Source organism: Antechinus flavipes, chromosome 3 (genome assembly GCF_016432865.1).
Source record: "Antechinus flavipes isolate AdamAnt ecotype Samford, QLD, Australia chromosome 3, AdamAnt_v2, whole genome shotgun sequence".
NCBI lineage: Eukaryota > Metazoa > Chordata > Mammalia > Dasyuromorphia > Dasyuridae > Antechinus > Antechinus flavipes.
Window position 1 is genome coordinate 612,487,480 of NC_067400.1, and position 23,991 is coordinate 612,511,470.

The window sequence follows — 23,991 nt, forward strand, 5'->3', positions numbered from 1 at the left end:
GAGAGTCAGCCCCGCAGTGGACCGGTTTCTCCGGAACAGATTAGATTCGCTGCGCGGGGAGTGGGAAGCTGTCCCCCCTCGGACCGGGATGTCTGTTTCCCCGGATCCCGCTGCCCTCTGCCCACGCTGGCCGTGGGAGGGTGCCATCCCCGACCCAAGCTCCTAGACAGGAAGTCGCCCTGAATGTTAGCAGGAGGACGAACAGGCAGAAGTACACGTGGGAGCTAACGGGCCCAACCTGCGTGGGAGACCTGGGAAAGGGCCGGAGAAGGGAGGGTGCTCTAGGGGACAGTGGGAAACGTTGCCCTTTGGATGTGGGAGGAGAGGAAATTAAGTACCGGCCAATGGCCTGGTCCCCGGGCTCCTGCTCCCGCCCCACTCACCTGCACCTTTCCTGGTGCTTTGGCGGCCATCACGATCCGCTCCCCGTACACTTCCACCCGCACCCGCCGTGTCCAGGCCACGGCCACGGAGCCGAGCTGCTCGTTGTGCACGTGCACAGAGAAGGCGGGGGGCCAGGCCTGGGAGCCGCAGCTCCGGGTCAGGGTGTAGTGGCAGGCGCCCTGGGCCGTGAAGGCCACGCCGTCGAAGGTGCGGTAGTGGGGGTCCCCTGAGACCCAGGTGCTCCCGTGGCCTTCCCGGATGCAGCCCCAAGCCCCGTCCTGCACCCTGCACACCTCCCCGGCCTTGCAGGCGTAAGGGCGGCAGCGAACCGGCCACCCGGGACCCTCACACGAGCACTTCTGCCTGCAGTCGTCGCTGACCGCTTGGGCCCCCAGCGGGAAATAGCTGCCCCGCCGAGAGCAGCCGCACTGAGTCTGGGGGACGCAGGCCCCGCCGCTGAGGACGTGTCCGCCGTCACAGGCACAGCCCTCCCGACACGGGCCCCTGCAGAACAGCGGGGCCAAGGAGTCCGAGCAGCTGGCCCCGCAGGGGCTGGCGCAGGCTTCGTAGTGGCTGTTTTCTGGGCAGGACATTTCTGGGGGGCAGAGACAAAGCAGACCCCTGAAAGCCAGCGAGACCAGCTGGGGAGAGGAGGAAGCGAGACCCAGAGAGGGAATAATGACTGATCCCAACTAATCCCAGCGGCACTGGGTATTTGTGCGGGGTTGTTGAGGCTTCCAGTCCGCTGCTCTCTGAAAGGCCTTGAGGATAATTCCTAGCCCGGGTCCCAGGCGCCAGATTGGCTGAGGATGAGGAAGGTGGATGGGGCCTGGCAGCCCCTTGACCCCCCGCAGACCCCTCCCTTAGACTATGACATCTCTCCTCACCACAGAAGGCCTGACTCCTCCACGCGCCCACAGGGAGGTTGGCAGCCTGGCAGCTTCGAGCGTAGGCCGCCAGGGCCTGGCACAGGACATGGGGCGCGCCATCAGCCTGGCACAGCTCCTCAGCACAGCTCTCCACAAAGGGCCTCGGGGAAAGCGCTCGGACACAGGCACTGAAGGGTCCTGGGGAAGCCTCCAACAGTCCGCAAGTCTCCTGGCCTGTGTACAAGGCCACCCGGCCCGGGGGACAGCTCGGGGGGCTGGGGCCACATGGCTCAGCTGTCTGCCAGCTGGTCACCAGAAGGGTGGGATCCCCCCGTGGGGGCTCGGCCCCACACAGTCCCTGCATGGTGCTGCCCAGGCCGGCTGGCACGGTGAGCGTGAGGCGGCCCTCCTGCACCCACAGCTCCAGGCCAAAGTCTGTAGTGAGGTAGGTGGCGAGGCCGCTAACGCGGGCAGCGAGGCCCCCCTGCAGGAGCTGGATGGGCAGTGGGAAACGGAGACCATTTACCTAGGAGACAGGGAGAGGGAGGGGGGCCTCTCAGCTCTGGCTGGGGATGGGGCCCAGGGACACAGACACCAGGAGAGCTCGACCCAGGGAACACCAGGATGGGGAGAAGTGAGAGAAAATAGACCTCGAGATACCAGAATGGCCCAAGAGCTCTCCTGGGTATTGGAGGCCCATCCTCCCCGCCACCCTCCATCTCCTCCATCTCCTACTCACTCCTCCATTTCCTGAACCCTAACCTGATCCCCATCACACCAGCCCTCCCCACCCCGCCCAGACCCCTACTATCCGGATCACAGAGTTCTAGTTTGCAGGGATTTGAGCCGCCACTAAACCAGCTAATCAAAAGAAAGATCCACTACCAAGGGCCCCACAAGTGAGCATCCAGCGGAACTTGGAGACCTCCGAGGAAGGGGAGTTCACTCCTTGTGGAGGTAGCCCAGTCCACTTCTGGACAATAAGGAAGGAGCCGTTTCCTAACCTCAAACCTAATCTCGACCTGCCTCAATTTCCTCATCTGTAAGATGGGAATAATATTAGCACCGAGCTCCAGGGTTGTTTTGAAATTCAAGAGTTCATCTTTGTAAAGTGTTTTACAAACCTCTAAGAATTTTTATTGTTGTTATTGTTATTATTATTATCTTATAATCCTCATACAGCACAGACCTCTGGCCCCTCACCCAGTCGGCTGCCACCCTCTGAATGCTGGCCAACCATGAAACTGTGGCATCCCTAACTAAACACAGTACTCCTCTGATCAGGTCAGAAAATGGCAGGGCCATGATCTCACTGTTCCTGGAAGCCAGACCCCAATAAACGTAAATCCAGATTAGATTAGATTTCCTTTCGGCTTAACACTTCCTAACTGTGTGACCCTGGGCAAGTCACTTAACCCCAATTAACCAGCAAAAATAAATAAATAAATTTCCCTGTGGCCCTCTCACCCTGTTGACTCATAATGAGCCCACAATCCACTTCCCCCTTCCCATTCCCCAGATCTTTATTTGTTGTATGGCTGAGTACTTGTGAAATTGAATTTTTGAACCTAAGTGTGAGTTTACATTTACTAAATTTCATCTTATTTGATTTAGCTCAATGTTCTAGCTTAAAGGGTTGGGGAGCTTTATTGTTTCTTGAATATACCCTGTTTCTAGCATCCAGATCTCCCAAGGGCAGTTTGTGGCTGCCTTCGCAGACAGGGCAGGAGCCACGTGTGGGTCTCCCGATGACTCAGGGCTCCTCGAAGGCTCTGTTCCATCAGCCTCCCCACAATCCTCCCAACAGACCCGTGTGTGTGACAGCTGCTGGTTGTCTCAGATTGCAAAGCTCACTTTAAGTTGCTGTGTAAGGATGAGTTATCGTTATTTCAATCTCATATTAGGGGCAGTGTCTCAGAAACACGGAGGCTGGGAGCTGGAAGGGACTATCCGGTGCTATCCGGTCAAGCCTAGGCCTGAATGGGAACAGCTGATGACTGACCCACCAGGATGTGAAAACTCCCATCGAGGGGACCCCCAGCTACCTCCTAATGAGCTTTTTCAGGCCCCCTCCTTCTTCCACAGCCCCCAAGCTGGACTCACCAGCACGTGACCCGCTGTCCCATTGGGGACCACGATCTCCTGGCCATGGGCCAGCAGCCACAGCTGGAACCTCGGCCGCTGACTCGTCCCCCTGCTCTCCACCTTGACTTGGAAGCCAGTCCCATTGCCGGAGCCCTGGGCCAGGACGTATGTACAGGGCTGGAGGCGCAGCAGACGCCCGGAGAATGTCCGCAGGTGCCCACTGGGCCCCAGATGGCAGGAGGGCCCCAGGCGGGCCTGGCAGTAGTAGAAGGGGTAGGAGGCACGGCACTGCCCTTCTGCCTGGCATGGCCCCGGCTGGCACTGAACTTTCTGGTCAGCCTGGCACTGGCACTGGTGTTCACAAGTACTGGTATTCCAGAAGGTGGCACCAATGGGCAAGAATTGGGCTGAAGAAAGGCAGCAGGTGAAGGCACTGGGACATGTGGGTCCCTGAGGGCAACGGGGATGGGGCACTGGGCAATGGTGGTCTTAGGACAGGCATGGAGAACCAACCTCCTGGGTTCCTGAGAAAAATGGGGATAGGGGAGCATGGGCTGAGCGGGCTGGAGCCCGGGGCGACTCACCCTTGTAGATGCAGCCATTTGGGACCGTGAACTTGTCTGTCCGGAAAGCCCACAGGCCCGGAATCCCCACGTTGCTGGTGGAGGATATATGGATGATGGCGGATGTCCGAGAGCCGGGGAGGCTGAAATAATCCTGAGCCGTGCCACTGTTGAAGCCAGCCTGGGGGAGTGACCCAGGTGAGGGTCACCCAGATGAGAGCATGAATTGGGGCTAAATACTCCCCAGCTGCAGGTCCCCACTCCTGCGGCCCCATAGCTCCCCATCCCCCACTCAATCCCTGGACCTCCACCTGGGCCGGGGTCCCTCCCAGGCCGTTGTTGGGGCTCCCTCCGCTGATCACTCCTGTTGTCCACTGAATGTCACCATAATACAGGAGAACGTAAGAAGCATTGGTGCACGCAGCCAGCACTGCCTGGAAGGTATTCACCTGTGGGAGTGGGCAGTGGGCCGTTTATAGGTGGGAGTCCATAGAGTCCGCAGAGGGAATAAAAAGGATTCTGGGGAGGAGATGGAGGAAGAAGCTCCAGGTTGGGAGCAATGAGCCGGGGCCTTCCTAACCTCTCACAAAGATTGCCTAACTTTACAGCCTATGACAACCTCGGCCAATTTCTTTTCCTTATTTCTGTTTCTTCCTGTTCCTCCCATCTTTCTCCCACTCCATCTTTTTCCCAAGTACAAACCCTTGATCCATCCTGCCTCTCTACGTCTCTGTTCTCTGATCTCGGTCTCTCCACCCTTCTTCATCTATGCTGACCCAGGGGCCTTTTGAAATCTCAGGAGCATAAGGGCCACCAAGACAAGGCTCACTCGTGGGGGTCTGGATCCCCCTCCTTGACTTTTTCCCTTCCCTCACCTGGTCAGTCCGGGAACCAAAGAAGGGGACATGGTCCCAGGTAGCCACAAACAGAGAGCGAAGAACGATCTCTGGGGAGTCCGGAAAAGCAGCGGCCAGCTCTCTGGAGGCGCGGCTAAGCAGCTCGGGCTGCCGGCTCTCTCGGTACCACACCTGCCCCTTCTGGAAGGTTGTTATGTCCGCCCAGAATGGAGCCACAAATGCCCGGCCATCTTTCAGAGGTAAGGCTTGAGGCATGAAGTGGGATAATGGCACCTCGAAAGAAATCAGGCCGTTGGTGTTCACCTGTGTGGGGTGATGGAGGAAAAATGAAGACCAGAAATCAGGGAGGGAAGGGGAAGAAAAGGAGAGGGAAAGTGGGGTCAAGGGGAGAGGGAGTGAAAGCCATTTGAGAAGAGGCAGGGATCAAGAGAGGGAAGAAGAAGAGGAGAAGGAGAAAGAAGAGGAGAAGGAGGAAAAAAGAAGAAGGAGGAGGATGAAGAGGTAGAGAAGAGGAGGAGGAGGAAGAAAAGAAAGAAAGAAAAGAGAAAGGAAGAAAGGAAGGAAGGAAGGAAGAAAGGAAGGAAGGAAGGAAGGAAGGAAGGAAGGAAGGAAGGAAGGAAGGAAGGAAGGAAGGAAGGAAGGAAGAAGGAAGGAAGGAAGGAAGGAAGGAAGGAAGGAAGGAAAAAACGAAGGAAGGGGAGAGAGTAGAGCCATAGGGAAGACAGGTAACAGGGTGGCAGGGATATCATCCCAGACTCACATAGATGTTTCTGTAAGTGACTCCAAAGAGGCTGAAGGGTTCAGAAAGTAGGAACTTTGGGGAGACACCATCATCTGCCCTGGGGATACTCTGGTCTCCATGCTCAGGACCAAAGGGATGCAGGAGGGTGGCTGGGAGTTCAGGGATAGCTCAGAGCACAGAAACAGCCTCTCCCCTCAGGGCTTCAGGACAGAGACCCCCATCCTCCCAGAAGCCTCCCTGATTTAACCACCCTCCCCTCTCTACTTTATGCAAGATTGCCCAGTCCTGAGCATCTGTGACTGTTTGCACAGGGCGGGGGTCTCTGCCCTTGTCTATTCAGTGATGTGAGCAAGTGGCCCAATCAGATTAAGGCCCCCTCCATGTCAGACTCCAGTCTGCACTGTCCCCACCCTGACCTCACCCCCATTCCCCATTAAGTGGAGGGTCCTCATCTGGCTTGGGATTTTCCAAGAAGGTAAAAATCGTGTTCCTCCCCTCTTTGACCCCCAACATGTCCAGGACAGGGTTGGAGAACAGACTCCCCGCTCTACATCTCCCCACCTTAAATCTCAGCCAGTCTGGTCCTATCCTCCACCCTGGGGCCCCAACTCACCAACCGCATCTTGCCCCTGGGCCAGGGACCCCTGCAATGCTGGGGACAGCAGGAAGAGCAGAGGGTGAGAGGGAGCTGAGTTATTTCTCTGCCCCCTTCCCACAGTGCAGAAGCTTCCTACGCCACTCCCACTCGACACTCACCCACAATCAGCAGCCAGAGCATACCCATGGCCCCCCTGCTCCCCACTCAAAAAGGAGCGAGTTATATACATCAGCCAATGGGGTGGGGTCACCCTGGCACCCGGGGTGGAGTTGGGGTCCCGGCCAGAGAATCCACTGGCTTGGATCAGCAGCTCAGACGGCCGCCTTCACCTTGAAGCCTCGTGCTCTATTGTTCCAGAGATCCGTGGGGCTACGAGTTCCAGGGGCCCTTGGGAGGAGGAACACATCCTAGTTCCCATCGCTTGTGGTCAAGGCAGAGCCAAGTTGGGGGAAGGGAAGCTGAGTTGGTACAAGTATGTACAAGAGTCTCAATTCCCAGAGAGCCCGGTGCTCTGCGACGAGCATCCATGGAAGGGAGTAAAAGGGTCACCTTGAGAAGAGGGATTAAATAATCCCTTTTTTGGTTTTTGTATTTATTTGCAGCATCTAGAATGAATCTTTAATATTCATTAAATTAAAATTAATTTAAAATGTTTGTTGAACTAAATTAAGAAAAGTATGGAGTTGTTTTGTTTTGGTTTTTTAAACTCTTTTTGGCCAGAAAGCTTCCAAGATGGGTTTAAAATTCCTGCCATGGCCTAGCCAGAGTACAGGGTGTGTGAATGTTGGGGGGGCCGGGTGGGAGGAAAGACTAAGGGAAGGAGACAAAGTGGTGACGCTTCTATCCCTCATTTATTTAATATTTTCTAGGGATTCCTACAGACAAAAATGGAAACACTCATTGGGAGAGAGGGAGCCTGGGGAAGCTGGGGAGACGGTGCATAGGACATAAATTCATCCATTGTTATTATCAGAGTAGGGAAAATCATGACTCCTCTCCATTCTCCCTCCTCTTCCCTTCTCTTCCCTTTCCAAGAATCCAGGTTTCTGGCTGCTTTCTTCCCTGCCAGTCTTTCTGTGAGGTCTCAGGTTAACAATTAACTCCAGTAGGACTCAGTGTGCTGGGAACTGATTTGGGGAAGTCTAGAGGGTATGTCATTGGGAAGATGGCGGTCTCTAAGACAGAAGGATGAGAGGGGAAAACTGATGCGGTGAGCTCGTTCTTTCTCACCTTGTGCCCTCTCCCCAGTCCCTCCCAAGAAAAGGCAAAGAGTCAGCCATGTGTCTGAGTTTCTCCGAGTTTATTAGAAGATCATGATTTCAGGATCCCTTTGACCTCTAAATCTTCTCAGGGGAATTAGACGGAGACATCTCTCATCTTCTCTTGGTAAATCTGACCAAAATACTCACTCTGAATCACTTTTTTTAAATCCTTCCAAGGAGCAGCCAGGTGGTGCAGTGGATAAAGCACCAGTCCTGAATTCAGGAGGACCTGGGTTCAAATGTGATCTCAGACACTTAACTTTGCCTGGCTGTGTGACCCTGAGCAAGTCACTTAACTCCAATTGCCTCAACAGCAACAACAAAAATAATAAAAATTTTTAAAATGCCCTTAACCGCCATTGAATCCCACTTGGATCATGCTTCTATGAGCCCTCTTCACTAATTGGGCCAGTAAGGTCTAAGCATCTCCGTATTCCTTGAGCACATCTTTCCTGCTTCAAAGTCCTACTAGGTCCAACTCCCTCCCCCATGAATCCCTCCTGACCACCTTCCAGTTTCTATCACCAATCTGGCAATTGACCAAACCTGTCTTTGGGATGTCCCCCAGCTAACTCCCGGATTATGCAAGGTCGCCCAAGCAACTGGGCCCAGTTAGCACAGTGTCCGGCCACCCAAATCAATTCCATGTTCAAATATCCTGAGCTCAGGTGCTGGTAAGATTAAAAGGTGAAACATGTGCACAAATGTTTGTGGCCAGAAACTGGAAACAGAGTGGATGCCCATCAGGTGGAGAATGGCTGAATAAAGTGTGGTGTATGAATGTTATGGAATATTATTGTTCTGTAAGAAATGACCAACAGGATGATCTCAGAGAGGCCTGGAGAGACTTACATGAACTAATGCTGAGGGAAACGAGCAGGACCAGGAAAATATTGTACACAGTTACAGCAAGATTATGTAATGATCAACTCTGATTGACATGGCTCTCTTCAACAATGAGATGATAGAGGCCAGTTCCAATGATCTTGTGATGAAGAGAACCATCTGCATCCAGAGAGAGACTGTGGGGACTGAGTGTGGACCTCAACACAGCATTTTCACTCTTTTTGTTGTTTTTTGCTTGTATTTTATTTTCTTTCTCATTATTTTTTCCTTTTTGATCTGATTTTTCTTGTGCAGCAAGATAACTGTATAAATATGTATGCATATATTGGATATAACATATATTTTACCATATTAAAAAAAAAGATTAGATGGTAAAGAATAATCTGGCCCTTATCCTCTTGGAGCTAATACTCTCTAGGGGCTTAGGTACTGAGGAGGAGGAGAAGGAGGAGGAGGAGGAGGAGGAGGAGGAGGATAACTATCATTTATATAATATTTTAAAGTTTGCAAAGCACTTTACAGTATGAGACCGAGTAGAGGTTAATAAGATCAAAGGAGGAAAAAGATGCTAGGAAATTTGGGAAAGCAACTTTCAACTACAACATAGTGGGAAAAGCCAAACAATCCCCAATTAATCTGTAAAGTGCTTGAGGACTGAGATGCAATCTTAACCAGCATGGTACTCATTTCAGACTTGGGTTTTATTAAAACAAGGACTATGCTTCCCCCTCGCTCAAACCCAGGGTTCCTGGATTTTGGGGGCCTGGTCTTCTATGCAGACTTGCCCCCAAGTACCTAAACAGAGCTCTGCCTTGGTGCCATATTGAGTTAGTACTTGTGAAGATTTAAGGGAGAAGCTTGGGAGACAAAGTAAATGATTACCTTCTTCAGCTCTCAAAGTTGCTCTGTTCTCTGAGCCCTTCCCATCATCAAACCAGGAGCAGGAAGGCAGAGGGAGATAGTGACAGGGAGATAGTAAGTCAAATTAGGAGCTGAAGGGCACAAGGATAGGTGATGGGGAGATGATAAGTCAAACGTGCCCAGAGGGCACCCCTCCCCACTCAATCCCACTCCCAATCAGGTAGGCGCCAGCCTCTCACTAGTGCCTCCATTAAGGCCTCCAGACTGTCTGGCTCTGGAACAAACGTCCCAATATTGGAGAAGTGACACATCTCTTGGGTCCTGAACTGTGTAGATTACCTGGGGTAGGGGAGAGAGCCAGAGACTAGAAGCCAGTGTAATCTGGGGTCCTGAGGGAGGGAGGTGGAAAATTGGAAAAAGGTCTTAAGCAAGACGGCTGAGATTTGGGATCAAGTATTGGACTCGTCATTAATTCAATCTATGACAATGGCTCTCATTGTCTCGGCTTGCTCCTTTGTAAAATGGGGAGTTGGGTTTAGACACTCCAGTGCTCTCCCCATTCTGCCATTTGGGATGGGTGCCAGAATGCCTGGCTTCCTCACCTTGGTCCCACAATGGTCTTGGGGAAAGGGGAATGGGCAGGGGTGAGGATGAAGGGAGGGCCGAGCAAGACCATTGCCCGCTGCAGTCCAGAGTCTGTGAAACTAAGAAGTATCTCCTGTGGGACAAGTGAAGCTTAAGATCTCTGTCATCCCCACGCTGCCTGCAAAGACTGAGCCTCCTCATCTGGGTCCCAAGTTTTTCCAGCCCTTTTTGATTGGATCTTCAGAAAACTGACACCCACCCCCCATCTCTTTCCCATCACGTCTCCCAGTCCCCTGCGATGTACCTGGTCCCAGCCCTGGAGTCTTACCCAACTTGGGGAAAGTGACATTGAAAACATCATCTCCTTGTACCTAGAATTTTTCTTTCACAAACCTCAGGTTTTCAGGAGACTGGATGTCGCAGAACAGAAGATCTTTGTAGGCAAAGTATTGATCTGACCTGCTGGGAAGATAGTAAGGATGACATTGTGTCTCATGTGTTTGGCCCAAGTTCCTCATCCCAAACCCTTCCCCTCAGATCCTAGACCCAGGGCTTGGGATCCTTCTGGGACTCCACAGAATGCTTGACATCCAGAGTTTCTGGGACCAAGAGGGAAATTTCCCTAAAATTTTACTTAATCCTCTCACTTGATCCAGGTTAGTCATTCAATGTGGGCAAAGAATAGGAAATTGGATCTCTTGGTCCAAAGTTATGGACCCTGCCTCCTCCTAAGATCTCACTCAACCTTCTCCCCACCCCACTCCCACTCAAGAAGGACTTGACAGAAGAAAAGAATTGCAGAACTCAAGCAGCCTTGGGAGATTGAGAAACTGGGTAAGGGAAGTGGGGAGGGAATAAGCAAATCTGTTTGCTCAGCTCTCTTACAAATATTAGCTTATTTTATGTCACCAGAACCCTGCAAAGAAACTGCTGTTATTATCTCCCACTAACTAATTTGCACTGGGACGTGCAATTAATTAAGTACCCACAGGCTAGATCTGGACTCAGGTTTGCTGGACAAGCTGAGAGATCCTAGGCAAATCACTTAACCCCAATTGTCTGGAAGAAAGGAAGGAAGGAAAGAAAGAGGAAGGAAGGAAGGAAGGAAGGAAGGAAGGAAGGAAGGAAGGAAGGAAGGAAGGAAGGAAGGAAGGAGGAAAAGGAAAGAAAGAATGAAGAAAAAAGAAAGAAAGAAAGAGGAAAAAGAAAAGAAGGAAAGATATCAGGCATAGCTGATGATATGTATATTCCTTCAGGACAGAGCCAAAATAGCAAAGTAAAGTGAGCATTTCTGCTGAGCTCTCCTAATATATCCCTTTAAACAACTTTAAAACATGTGTCAACCTGAATTCTATGTGAAATAATGATCAAAAAGCCACAGTGAGTCATTTTTCTAGCCCAGGGCAGGTTAGGAAGAGAGAAAGAGGTCTTTGTGTCATCAGGTATGTGTCCTGGTTTTGCCTTTGAAAGAATTTCGGCTCAAACTGTCTCCAAACCAAGCAAACTCATTTTAAGGAGATTTACAAACTCAGTGTGCAGGCTAAGCTCCTAGAAAGGGTCAGCAGCCCAGCAAAGCAAGACAAAGATTTTTTTTTTTTTTTTTTTTTTTTTTTTTTTTTGCTGAGGCAACTGGGGTTAAGTGACTTGCCCAGGGTCACACAGCTAGAAAGTGTTAAGTGTCTGAGATCAGATTTGAACTCAGGTCCTCCTGACTTCAGGGCTAGTGCTTTATCCACTGCACCACCTAGCATCCCCAAGGGAAAGATTTTTACAGAGTAAATGGTACTGATTATAGCACAAGATATGTAAATTTTGACATTATGGGAGGAATTTTCTATTATGTTATGGGGACTCCTAAAGCCTTGGTGGAAATGAGCTTGTGGTTACCCAGAATGCATGCAGAAAAGCCCTCTTGGGAGATATTAATTTATAGTAACGCTATTATAACTAGCAAGGGTTCACCCAAGGACAACAAAGAGGGGGAGCTCTGCAGGCTCCACGTCAGGGGAAAGATTTATTGAGGTCTGCAGATCAGTGTCTTGTTCTGCATCCCAATGGTGTCATTTTCTTATTGGCTGATTGGTGTGTTATGTTTTGTGGCTACTGCCACGTGGTAGCCTGGTGATATGGTTACAGAATATGCTTGCCTGAGTAATTGAGACCTTATGAGCAACGATTTCGGGGGGCTTGGGCCGGGAGAAAATTTGGGTTAGGACGGGCTGGGGACAATAACCAGAATTTCATCGTTTGCACATTGGGGTAGGGGTTCACTGGGAGCAAGATGTGGCGAAAGTGGTCTCACCTGAGTGCTGTGAATGTGGCGGCAGCAGGAGCTGCCAGCACCCGGGGATGATAAAAGGCTTGAATACTGGTTGGAGATTCCATGGGACGCAGGCAGGGCTGGGAAGAGGACAGCAACCCTTTGGCCACTCCGTTGCCCATTACCTCATTCCAGGGAAGAGAGCAGTGTTTGGCGTTGAAAGGGAGCAAGAGCTCTACCTGGGTAAGGACCAGAGCACAGATCAGGAGGCCAGTCAGTGAGCAGACTTCTTTGCAGATCCCACCACTTTGGAAGCACAGAAAACACACACATTCCCAGGTGAAAAAGTAGCAGGACATGAAAATCAGAAAACCAGGTCAACTATCCCCACCATCATCTGAGGTAAATACAACCCAACTCTAACATACAATCCAAAATCTAGAAATAAACTAGAAAATGAGCAAATAACAAAAAAGTATCTTACCACGAGAAGTTTCTATGGTGCCAGTGAAGCCCAAGACACAAACTCAGAAGACAATGATTTGAAAACATCTATAAGCAAACTCTCAAAAGAAAACTGCAGATTGGACTCAAGGCCAATAAGAATTCCAAGAAGAGCTAAAGAAAAAGCTTTTTTAGAGAACAAAAAAATTATTTTAAAAAACCAAATAAGAGTGATGGAGGAAAAATTGGGGAAAGAAGTAAACGTACTACAAGGAAATTATGACAAGAGGATTTGTATCCTATACTATTCTTTCAGGGCCCCCAAAACCTCTTTTTTCCCCCAATAAATAGCTGCAGTCTTCTGCCACTAGAGTGCTTCATATGGCAGTGAGTTCATGAGTATACTCACTCCCCAGTGTCTGCAGACCATCTCCATATATCCTTTAAGCCAACTTGGGCTGAAAAAATGACTCACTGTAATTTTTTTTTCCCTTGAGTTACACAATCAGAGCTTTTTCTAGTTCTTTTTTTTTTTTTGCTGAGGCAATTGGGATTAAGTGACTTGCCCAGAGTTACATAGCTAGTAAGTATTAAGTGTCCAAGATTTGAACTCAGGTCCTCCTGACTTCAGGGCTGGTGCTCTATCCATTGCACCATCTAGCTGTCCCTCCAGTTCATTTTCCAGACCTTTGTGGAGGAGATGTATTGCGGGAAGCTAGTTAATCTTCCTCTTACTACTCTGCCATCTTGACTATCTTGACCCCCCAAAAATGTCTCAATCTATACCTTGAGTCCTTTAGTTAGGAAGTAAATGGCATGTTTCTTTCTTTCTTTTTTTTTTTTTTAAATAACTTTTTATTGACAGAACCAATGCTAGGGTAATTTTTTACAGCATTATCCCTTGCACTCACTTCTGTTCCGATTTTTCCCCTTCCTCTCTTCACCCCCTCCCCCAGATGGCAAGCAGTCCTTTACATGTTAAATATGTCACAATATAGCCTAGATACAATATATGTTTGCAGAACCGAACAATTTTCTTGTTGCACAGGGAGAATTGGATTCAGAAGGTACAAATAACCCGGGAAGAAAAACAAAAATGCAAGCAGTTTATATTCATTTCCCAGTGTTCTTTTTTTGGGTGTAGCTGCTTCTGTCCATCCTTGATCAATAGAAACTGAGTTAGATCTTCTCTTTGTCAAAGAGATCCACTTCCATCAGAATATATCCTCAAACAGTATCATTGTTGAGGTATATAATGATCTCCTGGTTCTGCTCATTTCACTCAGCATCAGTTCATGTAAGTCTCGAATGGCATGTTGCAAAGTGAATTTGAGGAAGAATCTACATACTTTTTGTTTAGACTGTCCCCCGGTTGAGCTTTTTGCTATGAGCAATAAATCTGCCATTCCCATAGGAAATGAACATGACGCAGTAAACAGCAAAAACAACATGTCCTTGGCTGAAGGACAGTAGCTACTAGGCCCCCAGTGAGGCAAGCAGTCATGAGTTAGATATTCACCTGAAACAGGATATAGCTGACAAGAAACGGACTTTCCCCATGCACTGCCCACGTGTGCAAAATCTTATCTGAGATTATCCAGTTTTCTCGTTTTGTCCAATTCTCCTGTTTCTCTTTCTCTCTCTTCTTTATATAAACTCTCACTTTACTCCACTGGGCTGTTAACTCCCTTAAAGAAGAGATCCCCAGGGGTGAGTTACCCCAAGTTACCCCAAATAAAGGCCCATGTTCGATCCGGAGATTGTCGGAGCTTGAATTCTTTCGATGTGACCCCCCCAACACAAATCCAATACCTCAACATTTTGGTGACCTGGATGGAAAAGTCTTCCACCTCCAACTCAAGGTAAGCCCGCTGTCTTACGACTGACACCCTCGGGAGCTGGCAGGAGAGGCTGGTGCTAGTGCCCGCATCCTAACGCCCACTAAGTTCTCTTCAGATGGGACACTCTATTTAAGAACCTTGTGTTTCCTCCCTCCCCTTTTGACACCATCATGTATGGAGATGAGTGGCTTAAGGGACAGCCTGGTTATCCTAGATTTATGGCATAATGGGACAGTCCCCTTCCATGAACTAACCCTTAGGCTAACTTTGGTTAAACTGGAATCAGGACCTAAAAAACAGCATCCGATTCCCAGGAAGGAGTTAGTAAAGTTGTGGGTTTTTTTCTCTCTTTAGTAGAGTTTTAACTTGCAACTTTATACTGATAAAGATCTAAAGCAAGTGGCCCCAAGATTGGAAGGGCTGATAAGGAAAAGCTAAGAGTTTTTCCAAATTTAGATGGATTTATTTTTAATTAGATCCCAAACTTTATAGAGTAAGTTTAAATCTCGAAAAACCTCTTTCTAATATATCAGACATCAGGGCAATGTGTTTAAAACTGCATAAAATGAGATTTTTATCTTGTAAAAGATTTTGATCAGGGCCAGAACTTTTATTTCAAAGCCTTGTGCAATTACTTTAGGATTTCAGTGATTTTTAAAAATTATATAAAAGCTACTTTTTTATATAAATAATGTTGGTAAACAGTGTGAGAGAAAGACAGCTCTTGATTTGTAAATTATTAAGTGTAATGCTTTCAGATCCTAAAAGGTGAAAAGAAGCAGGACAAAAAGGAAAGTGAGAATGATTTTTAATTTGAGTTTTGTGAGATACAAATTAATGAAGAGAATTCGCTGGGTTGAAATTAACTCTGTGATTTGGGAAAGTAATATTGTGGTAAAACACTGGTTAATTTATAAATTTTCTCACATCGCATAATTTAGTAAACAATTTGTAATCTAGATGTTGTTAGATTAAGAACTATACCGATTTTGTGGATTGAAAATGCCATCCCCATCCAGAGAAAGAATTATGGAGACTGAATGCAGATTGAAGCATAATATTTTCACCTTTTTTTTCCCTGCTTTTTTTTTCCCTCGTGGTTTTCCCCTTTTTTTCTGATTTTTCTCTCCCAACATAACTCATATGGAAATATGTAAAATGATTTTTTCTCTCAACATAACTCATATAGAATTATGTAAAATGAAATATGTAACCTTAAAAACAAAATTTAAAAAGAATTGCACTGTTTTTTAAAAAATGAAATGAAAAAGGTTTGGAAGCTTTTAGGTAAATATTGTGAAGCACTAATTTAAAACTTTTATCTATATTTAAAAGGAAGTTTCACCTAAAATTATTTGGCTAATACTTATGAAAATTATGAGATTATTAACTAAATTATTTATCGCACAAAGAAAAGACCTTGTAGAATCTCCTTTGTAAACCTACAAGAATTCTTAGAACCAGCTAGTCATAAATTCTTTTTAAAATTTATTTTAAAATTTTATTTATTGAACTAAATAGAAAATAAGAAAAAAATAAAATAGAAAAAAGAGACAGAAAGGGGAAATTAAAAAAAAAAAAACAAAAAAAACCAAATGAACACCACCACCAAAACTGTCATATGCCCAGCAGAATATGAAGGAAGATTCAGAATATATAACAATGAATTTCCATTTCAAAAAAGCATATATAAGAGAAGAAATTATATTCATCAATGTTGATCTTTTCTATGCTTTTTTGTAAGTTATTCTTTTGTTCTCTGCTGTGCACTTTTTATTTAATTCCTTTTTTTCTCCTTTCATTTCCCTCTCCATTAAGCAGGCTACAATTAAGCACACACACACATATGTACATATATGTATTCACACACCCCCAGAGATCCATATACATATCCATATACCTAAATACAAACATAAATAAACTTACATGTATACACATACTCACATATACTCAGACATATATATATACACAAAGTTACCCATATGTAAACATGCATGTAAAACAATATTAATATGGCTGACATAATGTAGATTTCTCTCTTGATTGAATGTTTAAGTTTGACTTTGTCCAAGATCAATGATTACTAACCCTATTTTTTTCCTAATAAATTCCGTTCCTGATCCTTGTAATAGTGTTTCTGTATATCTCTTATTTTCTATGTCTGCTAACTCTTCTACTTCAATTCTGCTCCTTAACTTGCCTTGCCATTACTTAACCTTCCCCTACCCATGGATCCTTCCCTTATCTTTTCCCCTCACCCTTTCCTTTATCCCATTCCCGTTAATCGACATACATTATCCCACTCCTCTTAATCTCAACACCCTTCTGTACCTCACCTTATCCCAAGCCACCCTTCCTCCCTCTTTATCCCTTTCCCATTAATCTACACACCTTGTCCCACTGCCATAAATCTATATAACCTTCTGTACCCCACCTTATCCTATTCCCTCCCTCCTAGTTTGAAGAGTTCTATACCCTTCATGACATATACATGTAATATCCCTGTTTAACCCATTCCTGCTATGAGTAGGTTATCAGAACTACAAGCCCTCTTCCCCTCTCTAGTGCATCTATATCAGTTCTTTCCCTGTAACTTATTTGTATAACATTGTTATTTTTACATTTCCCTAAACAGTATTGCTTTTTAGAATCAAATTATATTAAACAGTGCTCCGATCTCTCTTTTGAGCTATCCAATTATTGATGGCAATCTTAAATATATGGTATACATTTTCATGCACGACATATAAATGATTTATCAATGTTGAGTTCCTTGAAATTAATCTTTGGTATTGGCTCCTATCTGTTAAATTTCCTTTTCAGTTCAGGTTTGGCTAAGACAATTCCGAAACTTTGCAAGTATGTTGAATAGCCATTTTTTCCATTCAATATCCATTTGCTGGATATATTTTGGGCTACATATATATAAACATATATATTCCACATATATAAGCATGTCCCCACTTGTAGCTCTTGTAGCCAATTTCTATTATCACCGTAGACCAAAAAAGTGGGAAAATGTCATTGCAATACTGAATTATTATTAATTATTAGAATTAGTCATTGTTAGAAAAATACCAAGGCGGTTAAATTACTGTAACAAGCTTTAAGTGGGAAAGATTTCACTGTCTTGATCTGAATTTATTGTCACTCCATGGCCTAAGCAAGAGTTAAATTAGTACTTAAATTGTCACATGGATAAAATTTAATTCCTAAAATGTCTCATTCTTTCAGAATAATATGAGTATAATTAAACTAACAAACTTGTGAAACAAAGATGTTGTGAGGTTAAAGTTAGGAAGTCTTTTGCTTTTGCCTTAAGGAATAGTCTTTCAGTATGTTGTTAGAGTAGTAATTTATGAACTATCTTGTGCCGCTCTAATAGGAAATCTGATTTTATTTATGTTTGTTATTTGATCCGGAGTTCTAACGTGTAGAATTGTATGGGACTACTTAAGTATCATATTAAAGATGTTCCCATTATTTAAAGGGATTCTGGGGGCTGTAATTCTATATTGATATCCCTCTGAACATGGTTAATAACTAAACATGTTTATTATAGACAATGTTTCATAAAAGTTATTCTTTATGAAACTTAGAATTTTTCATAATTACAAATTCCAAGTCTTGGGTTGATGGTTAATTTTCTGTGCTGAATCTCTTACCAGTGTAAGATTATAATTAATACTTATTATTTACGACGTGATCCTTGAGAGTTGAACACACTCGAAACTCTGGTTACTAGAATTTGCTATTTAAAACTTTTTGGGGGAGGGGGTAATATTGATCTCAGAAAAATTTAAAATTAAAATAGATTCAATCAAAAGATAAAAACTACACTAAATATTAGACATATTAAGCAATTTTTTTAGACTATTTAAAATAACTAGATAATATAAGGTTGGAATATTGCTGTGTTATGGGAAATGATGAGCTGATAAATTTCAAAAAATATCAAAGAACGTGGATCTAAGAAGTATGATATTTTCCACTTCAGAGAAACAGAGGACAAAGATGCATATGAATGCATATGTGTGTAGTGTTTTATTCTTTTTGTTGTGGTTTGCTTGGATTTTATTTTCTTTTTTTGTTGTTGTTCTAATTTTTCTTGTGCAGCAAGGTAATTGTATAAATATGTATGGCTATTTTGGAGTTAACATATATATATATATATATATATATATACCATATTTAACATATATTGGATTATATGCCATCTAGGGGAGGGTGTGGGGGGAGAAGGGAAAAATTGGAATACAAGGTTTTTCAAGGGTCAATGTTGAAAAAATTGTCCTTGCATATGTTTTGAAAATAAAAAACTTAAAAAAGAAAATAACTATAAAAATGTATATGTGTGTATTATCACTTTGGCCAAACTCTGGGTTAAGATCAATGTGGCAGGTAAGATGTTGTTTTTACTTTTATGGTTTTACTATAGATACAGGAGCCACTTACTTTATCCTCCTGCAGTTTTCGAGTTCTAAACTCTGATCAGCTTCTGATAGAAATTAGCAGAAAACCTTTACACTGCGGCAGACAGAATCTCTGCCCTGTCCATGTGGGATCACTCTTTTTACCCACAATTTTTAGATCGTCCCCACTTATCTTGTCTCTTTGCTACGAAACAACCTTAGAGTTAAATTTGGTTCTCATTTTATCCTGATTCTCCCTTTGGGCAGAATCCTTTCTGTCTCAATCAGACCATAGAGCATTTTAATCAAGGGTTGGGAGTATGTGGATCCTGAGACACAGGATCAAGGAATTCCCCACCTGGCAATACATGTCCCTCCTGTGCAGATCCACTTAAAAGACCCTCTGGTTTTCCTGGTCATTGTCAGTCCCCTATTTGGCTGAGGCTAGGCAGGGATTGCAGTTTCTTATTAACATATTCCTAAAGTATGGTCTTCTTGTGCCCTGCCATTCACTTTGTAATACCCCTAAACTTCCAATGCAAAAGCCAAAAACAAAAAACAAAAATCAAAAAACGAGAACCAAACAGTAAATGAAGTGGGGATTCCCAAACCGCCAATAGTCCCCAATCCATATACTTTGTTTATTCAAATTACTGGTGCTGCACCCTGGTTTTCTACCTTAGATCTTAGTGATCTCCCTCCCTCCCTCCCTTCCTTCCTTCCTTCCTTCCTTCCTTCCTTCCTTCCTTCCTTCCTTCCTCTCTCTCTCTCTCTCTCTTCTCTCTCTCTCTCTCTCTTCTCTCTCTCTCTCTCTCTCCCTCCCTCCCTCCCTTCCTTCCTTCCTTCCTTCCTTCCTTCCTTCCTTCCTTCCTTCCTTTCTCTCTCTCTCTCTCTCTCTCTCCCTCTTTCTCTCTCTCTCCTTCTTCTTCTTCTTCTTCTTCTTCTTCTTCTTCTTCTTCTTCTTCTTCTTCTTCTTCTTCTTCTTCTTCTTCTTCTTCTTCTTCTTCTTCTTCTCTTCTTCTTCTTCTTCTTCTTCTCTTCTTCTTCTTCTTCTTCTTCTTCTTCTTCTTCTTCTTCTTCTTCTTCTTCTTCTTCTTCTTCTTCTTTCTCTCTTTCTCTTTCTCTTTCCTTGCAGGAGGATTCTTCATATTGTTTGCTTTTAAGTGGATATTCCCTAACAGCCACCAGCAACTCACTTGGATAATGTTGCCCCAACATATATTGTATCTAGGATATACTGCAACATATCCAACATATAAAGGACTGCTTGCCATCTAGGGGAGGGGGTGGAGGGAGGGAGGGGAAAAAAAAATCGGAACAGAAACGAGTGTCAATATAAAGTAATTATTAAATAAAGTAATTATTAAATTAAATTAAAAAAAAAAGATAATGTTGCCCCCAGGGGTTTAGAGACAGCTCCCATTTGTTTGGACAAGAGCTCAGCCTGATCTCCCACTTTTAATCTTGACCTCAGGATCTCTGATTCAACCAGAAGATGACTGCGCTTTCACTCAAGAAGCCTCTCTAGAAGACCATCTGTCCCCGGAGCCATCTTGCCTCTAGAGAATATAGAATTTCCCCAGGTAAGGCACAGCAGTCTCTTCTCTAATTAGTTCACAAACCCACCCCCAGATGCTAACTTTCAGAGGTTATCCTGGCCTTTCCTAGACCAGCCTGGGAACGACTGGATTTTGCAGGATTTGGATTCCCAAATTTGGCCTTATTGCAAAGCTCCTGGGCCCTGACTTCCGTGGGGGCCCAAGCAGGAATCCACCTTCAAGAAGCTAAAGACCAAGTTTACTACTGCACCTGTTTGGCCATTACCTGATTTAGCTAACCCTTTACCCTCTATGTAAGGAGAGGAGGGGCCAAGTTTGGAGAGTCCTCCCTCAGCTTCTGGGGCCAGACCTTTACCTTGTTGCCCATTTGTCCAAATAGACCCCGAAGAGGTAGGATGGCCTTAGAGCCTTAGGGCTGTAGCAGCCAAAACCTGCTTAACACAGGAAACTTCCCAGCTCGGCCAGCTTGACACCACATCAAGTCCAGTCTAAGAGTCTAAAGGCCTGATTATTTGATTATCACGTGGCCATTTAACGAAATAGCAAGCTTTGCTTTGAGATACTAATTTAACCCTGAAGGGGTGCCGGACCTCAAACCCTGCCTCCTTCCTTCCCACGCAGAACCACTACCAGGATTGTGATGAAGTGCCGGATCTAGCTTAGTCCAGCTGCCTGGACCCGAAGGGCACCCCTGAAACAACCCTGATGTAATCTGGAGTGCAGATGGGTCTAGCTTTGTAGATGGGGAGAATAAGATCCACCTGCAATCTGCCCCACTTCCTCCTGGTACTTCTGCCAAGAAGACTAAGTTAACAGCTCTCATACTGGCTCTAGAGTTAAGCAAAGGCAATCAGGCAAATATTTATTCTAAATACGCCTTTCAAGTTCTTCATGCCCTTGGGGCAAGATGGAAAGAAACCATCAGCCCTGGAGATATTTAAAGTCTTGGAAGGAATGGGGAATTGACTCCCTAGGAGAGAAATGGAAGGATCCATAGAGTCAGTTTCCATCAACTATGAAACTCAAAGGTCTCCCTAGCTGACGCATGTGACCCAATCAAGCATGAGAACGAAAATTTGCATCTCCTCCAGGTAGTATATTATCCAACGAAGGTGATGGTAAGGTACTGCAAGTCTTCAGAAGTAAACTTGAGCAAACAAAGGCAATCAGGTGGTAGACAGAACAGCTAAAGCAACAGCCAGGGAACCAATCTACTGGCTCTTCTGATACCTCAAGTTCCTCTTCCTTTACACTATAGAGGAGAAACAGCATTATAAGTCTAGGGGATATGAACTCTCATCAGAATGATGTTGAAGCCCCACAGGGCACAAAGTCATCCCAGGGACCCGTATGTGCAAGTGTTTGTGGCAGCCCTTTTTGTAGTGGCCAGAAACTGGAAACTGAGGGATGACCATCAACTAAGGAATAGCTAAATAAGTAATAGTATATGAAAGTAACAGAATATTATTGTTCAGTAAGAAATGACCAACAGGATGATTTCAGAAAGTCTTGGAGAGATTCACAGGAACTGATGCTTCAACAACAATACTATATGATGATCAATTCTGATGGACGTGGCCCTCTCTCAACAATGAGATGAACCAAAATCAGTTCCATTTGTTCAATAATGAATAGAAGCAGCTACACCCAGCAAAAGAACTCCGGGAAATGAGTGTGAACCCCTACACAGAATTCCCAATCCCTCTATTTTTGTCCACCTGCTTTTGATTTCCTTCACAGGTTAATTGTACATTATTTCAAAGTCCGAATCTTTTTTGTGCAGCAAAATAACTGTTTGGACATGTATACGTATATTATATTTAACATCTACTTTAACACATTTAACATGTATTGGTCTATCTGCCATTTGGGGGAGGGGGTGGGAGGAAGGAGAGGAAAAGTTGGAACAAAAGGTTTTGCAAGGGTCATTGCTGAAAAATTACCCATGCATATATCTTGTAAATAAAAAGCTATAATAAAAAAAAATTCATCGCAAAATCAACATTGTAGAAGTTCCTTTTTGGATTGCACCAGGCTACTCATTAGGGAAACATGCCCTCTATATTCTGTTAAAACTTTTCACAGACTCAGAATATTAGAAGCAGAGGCTGCCCTGTCTGTGCCCCGGCTCACCCTGAAGGTGCAGTGAGATCCCCAGCCCTCTTGACTCAGGTCCAGAATCGAGAATTCTTCCCGGGGAAGGCTGGCAACTTGATTCCATACATATGGTACTGTTAGGGAGTCAGACTCCTTGTATTTGTAGCTACCTTCTGCAGCTGAGTTGAGACTTACCCCTGCTGCACAGTAAGAGCAAGCAAGGTTGCTAGACTCCTCCAGATATGGACCGCCTCCATCTTTACAGAGGGATAATGGCCCAACCTTTACTTCCCAAGTCACCGGGGTAGTGGCTGAAGCACTGGGCATTGCACAACTCTTGGGACCCCAATCCTCAAGCAAGGTGGAAAAGATGAATCATGCATTGAAAAGAACTTTGACCAAATTGACCCTGGTGATTAGACAGGACGGGGTGATGTGGCTCCCAATCCCCGCTTCTTGAGCAGATGTTAAGTTTAGCTCTTTGGGGCTTATGTGCGACATCCTAACAGATCCTGAACATCGACTTCTTACCCAAACTTTTATCTCCTTAGGTCAGTTGCAACTGATCTCTTCAGATTCTGTTAATGCTCACATCCCTAAGCCAGATAAAACCATATCTGTGCCCTCTTTAACCATCAGCCCTGGAGATATTTAAAATCCTGGAGGGCACAGCGACCTCACCCATTGGGAAAGAAATGGAAGGGCCTCTACAGAGTCACTTTAACCAACCCACAGCTGTGAAGCTCGAAGGCCTCCCTGGCACTCATTTGTGCCAGATAAAACCCGTCTTCTTCCATCACAGACAGCTCATGAAACAAATTCTCTCTTCAAGAGAAGCAGAGGACCTTGGTGCTCAATTTATATTCGAGTAGTTTCTTTTTGTCTGTTTTGTTTCCACATTCTGCCTTCTCTCTAGCTCTTATTTGTTCTCCTTCCTATCCCCTATTTCGAATCCTCTGTCCATAATTGTGTTGGTTTTGGTTTTGGAGCCATGCTGTTAAATACATTAGAGCACTTGGTCTCTTCTCTGTTACAGAAGTCCCCACCTTCAGCTTCTAGGCTACTAGCCCTTGACCTGGCTCAGAGTGCCCAACCCTAGATGTAGCCCACAATGAGTTCCAAAGCCCTTCCCCTCTCCTCCCAGGGCCAATCCTGCATCCCCTTGTCAGCGGGAAGCAGTAATGGAAGATGAGATTTTCACCTTCTTTCTAAAAGATTTCCTCCAATAAAAAACTTGCATAAACTGATGCTACATAAGTGAGCAGAACCAACAGAACATTAGGCACAGTAATAAAATTATATGATGATCAACAATGATGGACTCAACTCTTCTCAACAATGAGGTGATTCAAGACAATTCCACTAGACTTGTGATGGGTGTGCCATCCACATCAAGAGAGAGAATTATGGAGACTGAATGTGGATCAAAGCATGGTATTTTTATCTTTTTGTAGATGTTGTTTATTTACTTGTTTGTTTGTTTGTTTGTTTATTTCTCATGTTTTTTTCACTTTTCCTCTGATTTTTCTTGTGCAGCATGATGAATAGGAACATAAGTTTAATGGAATCGCACATGTTTAAGCTATTGGTTGATTGCTATCAATCAACTTCTGGAGAGGGAGGGAGGAAAATTTGAAACAAGGTTTTTCAAAAGTGACTCCTGAAAACTATCTTTGCATATTTTTTGGAAAATAAAATAAAATATTGTCAAAAAGCAAAAAAAAAA

At 45.0% G+C, this 23,991-nt stretch overlaps 1 protein-coding gene and 1 long non-coding RNA gene across 2 annotated transcripts; both read left to right on the forward strand.

Annotated features, from left to right (window-relative positions):
• The first annotated feature begins 1,538 nt into the window (after positions 1-1,538).
• LOC127556111 (uncharacterized) lies at positions 1,539-4,065 on the forward strand. The gene is made up of 4 exons (XM_051988997.1): positions 1,539-1,698; positions 2,931-3,120; positions 3,339-3,762; positions 3,971-4,065. The coding sequence occupies exons 1-3, from the start codon at positions 1,616-1,618 to the stop codon at positions 3,747-3,749; spliced, it is 684 nt and encodes a 227-aa protein (XP_051844957.1). The 5' UTR covers positions 1,539-1,615; the 3' UTR covers positions 3,750-3,762; positions 3,971-4,065.
• A 6,779-nt stretch (positions 4,066-10,844) lies between these two features.
• On the forward strand, positions 10,845-23,991 carry LOC127556112 (uncharacterized). Its single transcript, XR_007952355.1, has 3 exons — positions 10,845-14,218; positions 20,084-20,192; positions 20,790-23,991. It is a non-coding gene; the product is annotated as an uncharacterized LOC127556112 (long non-coding RNA).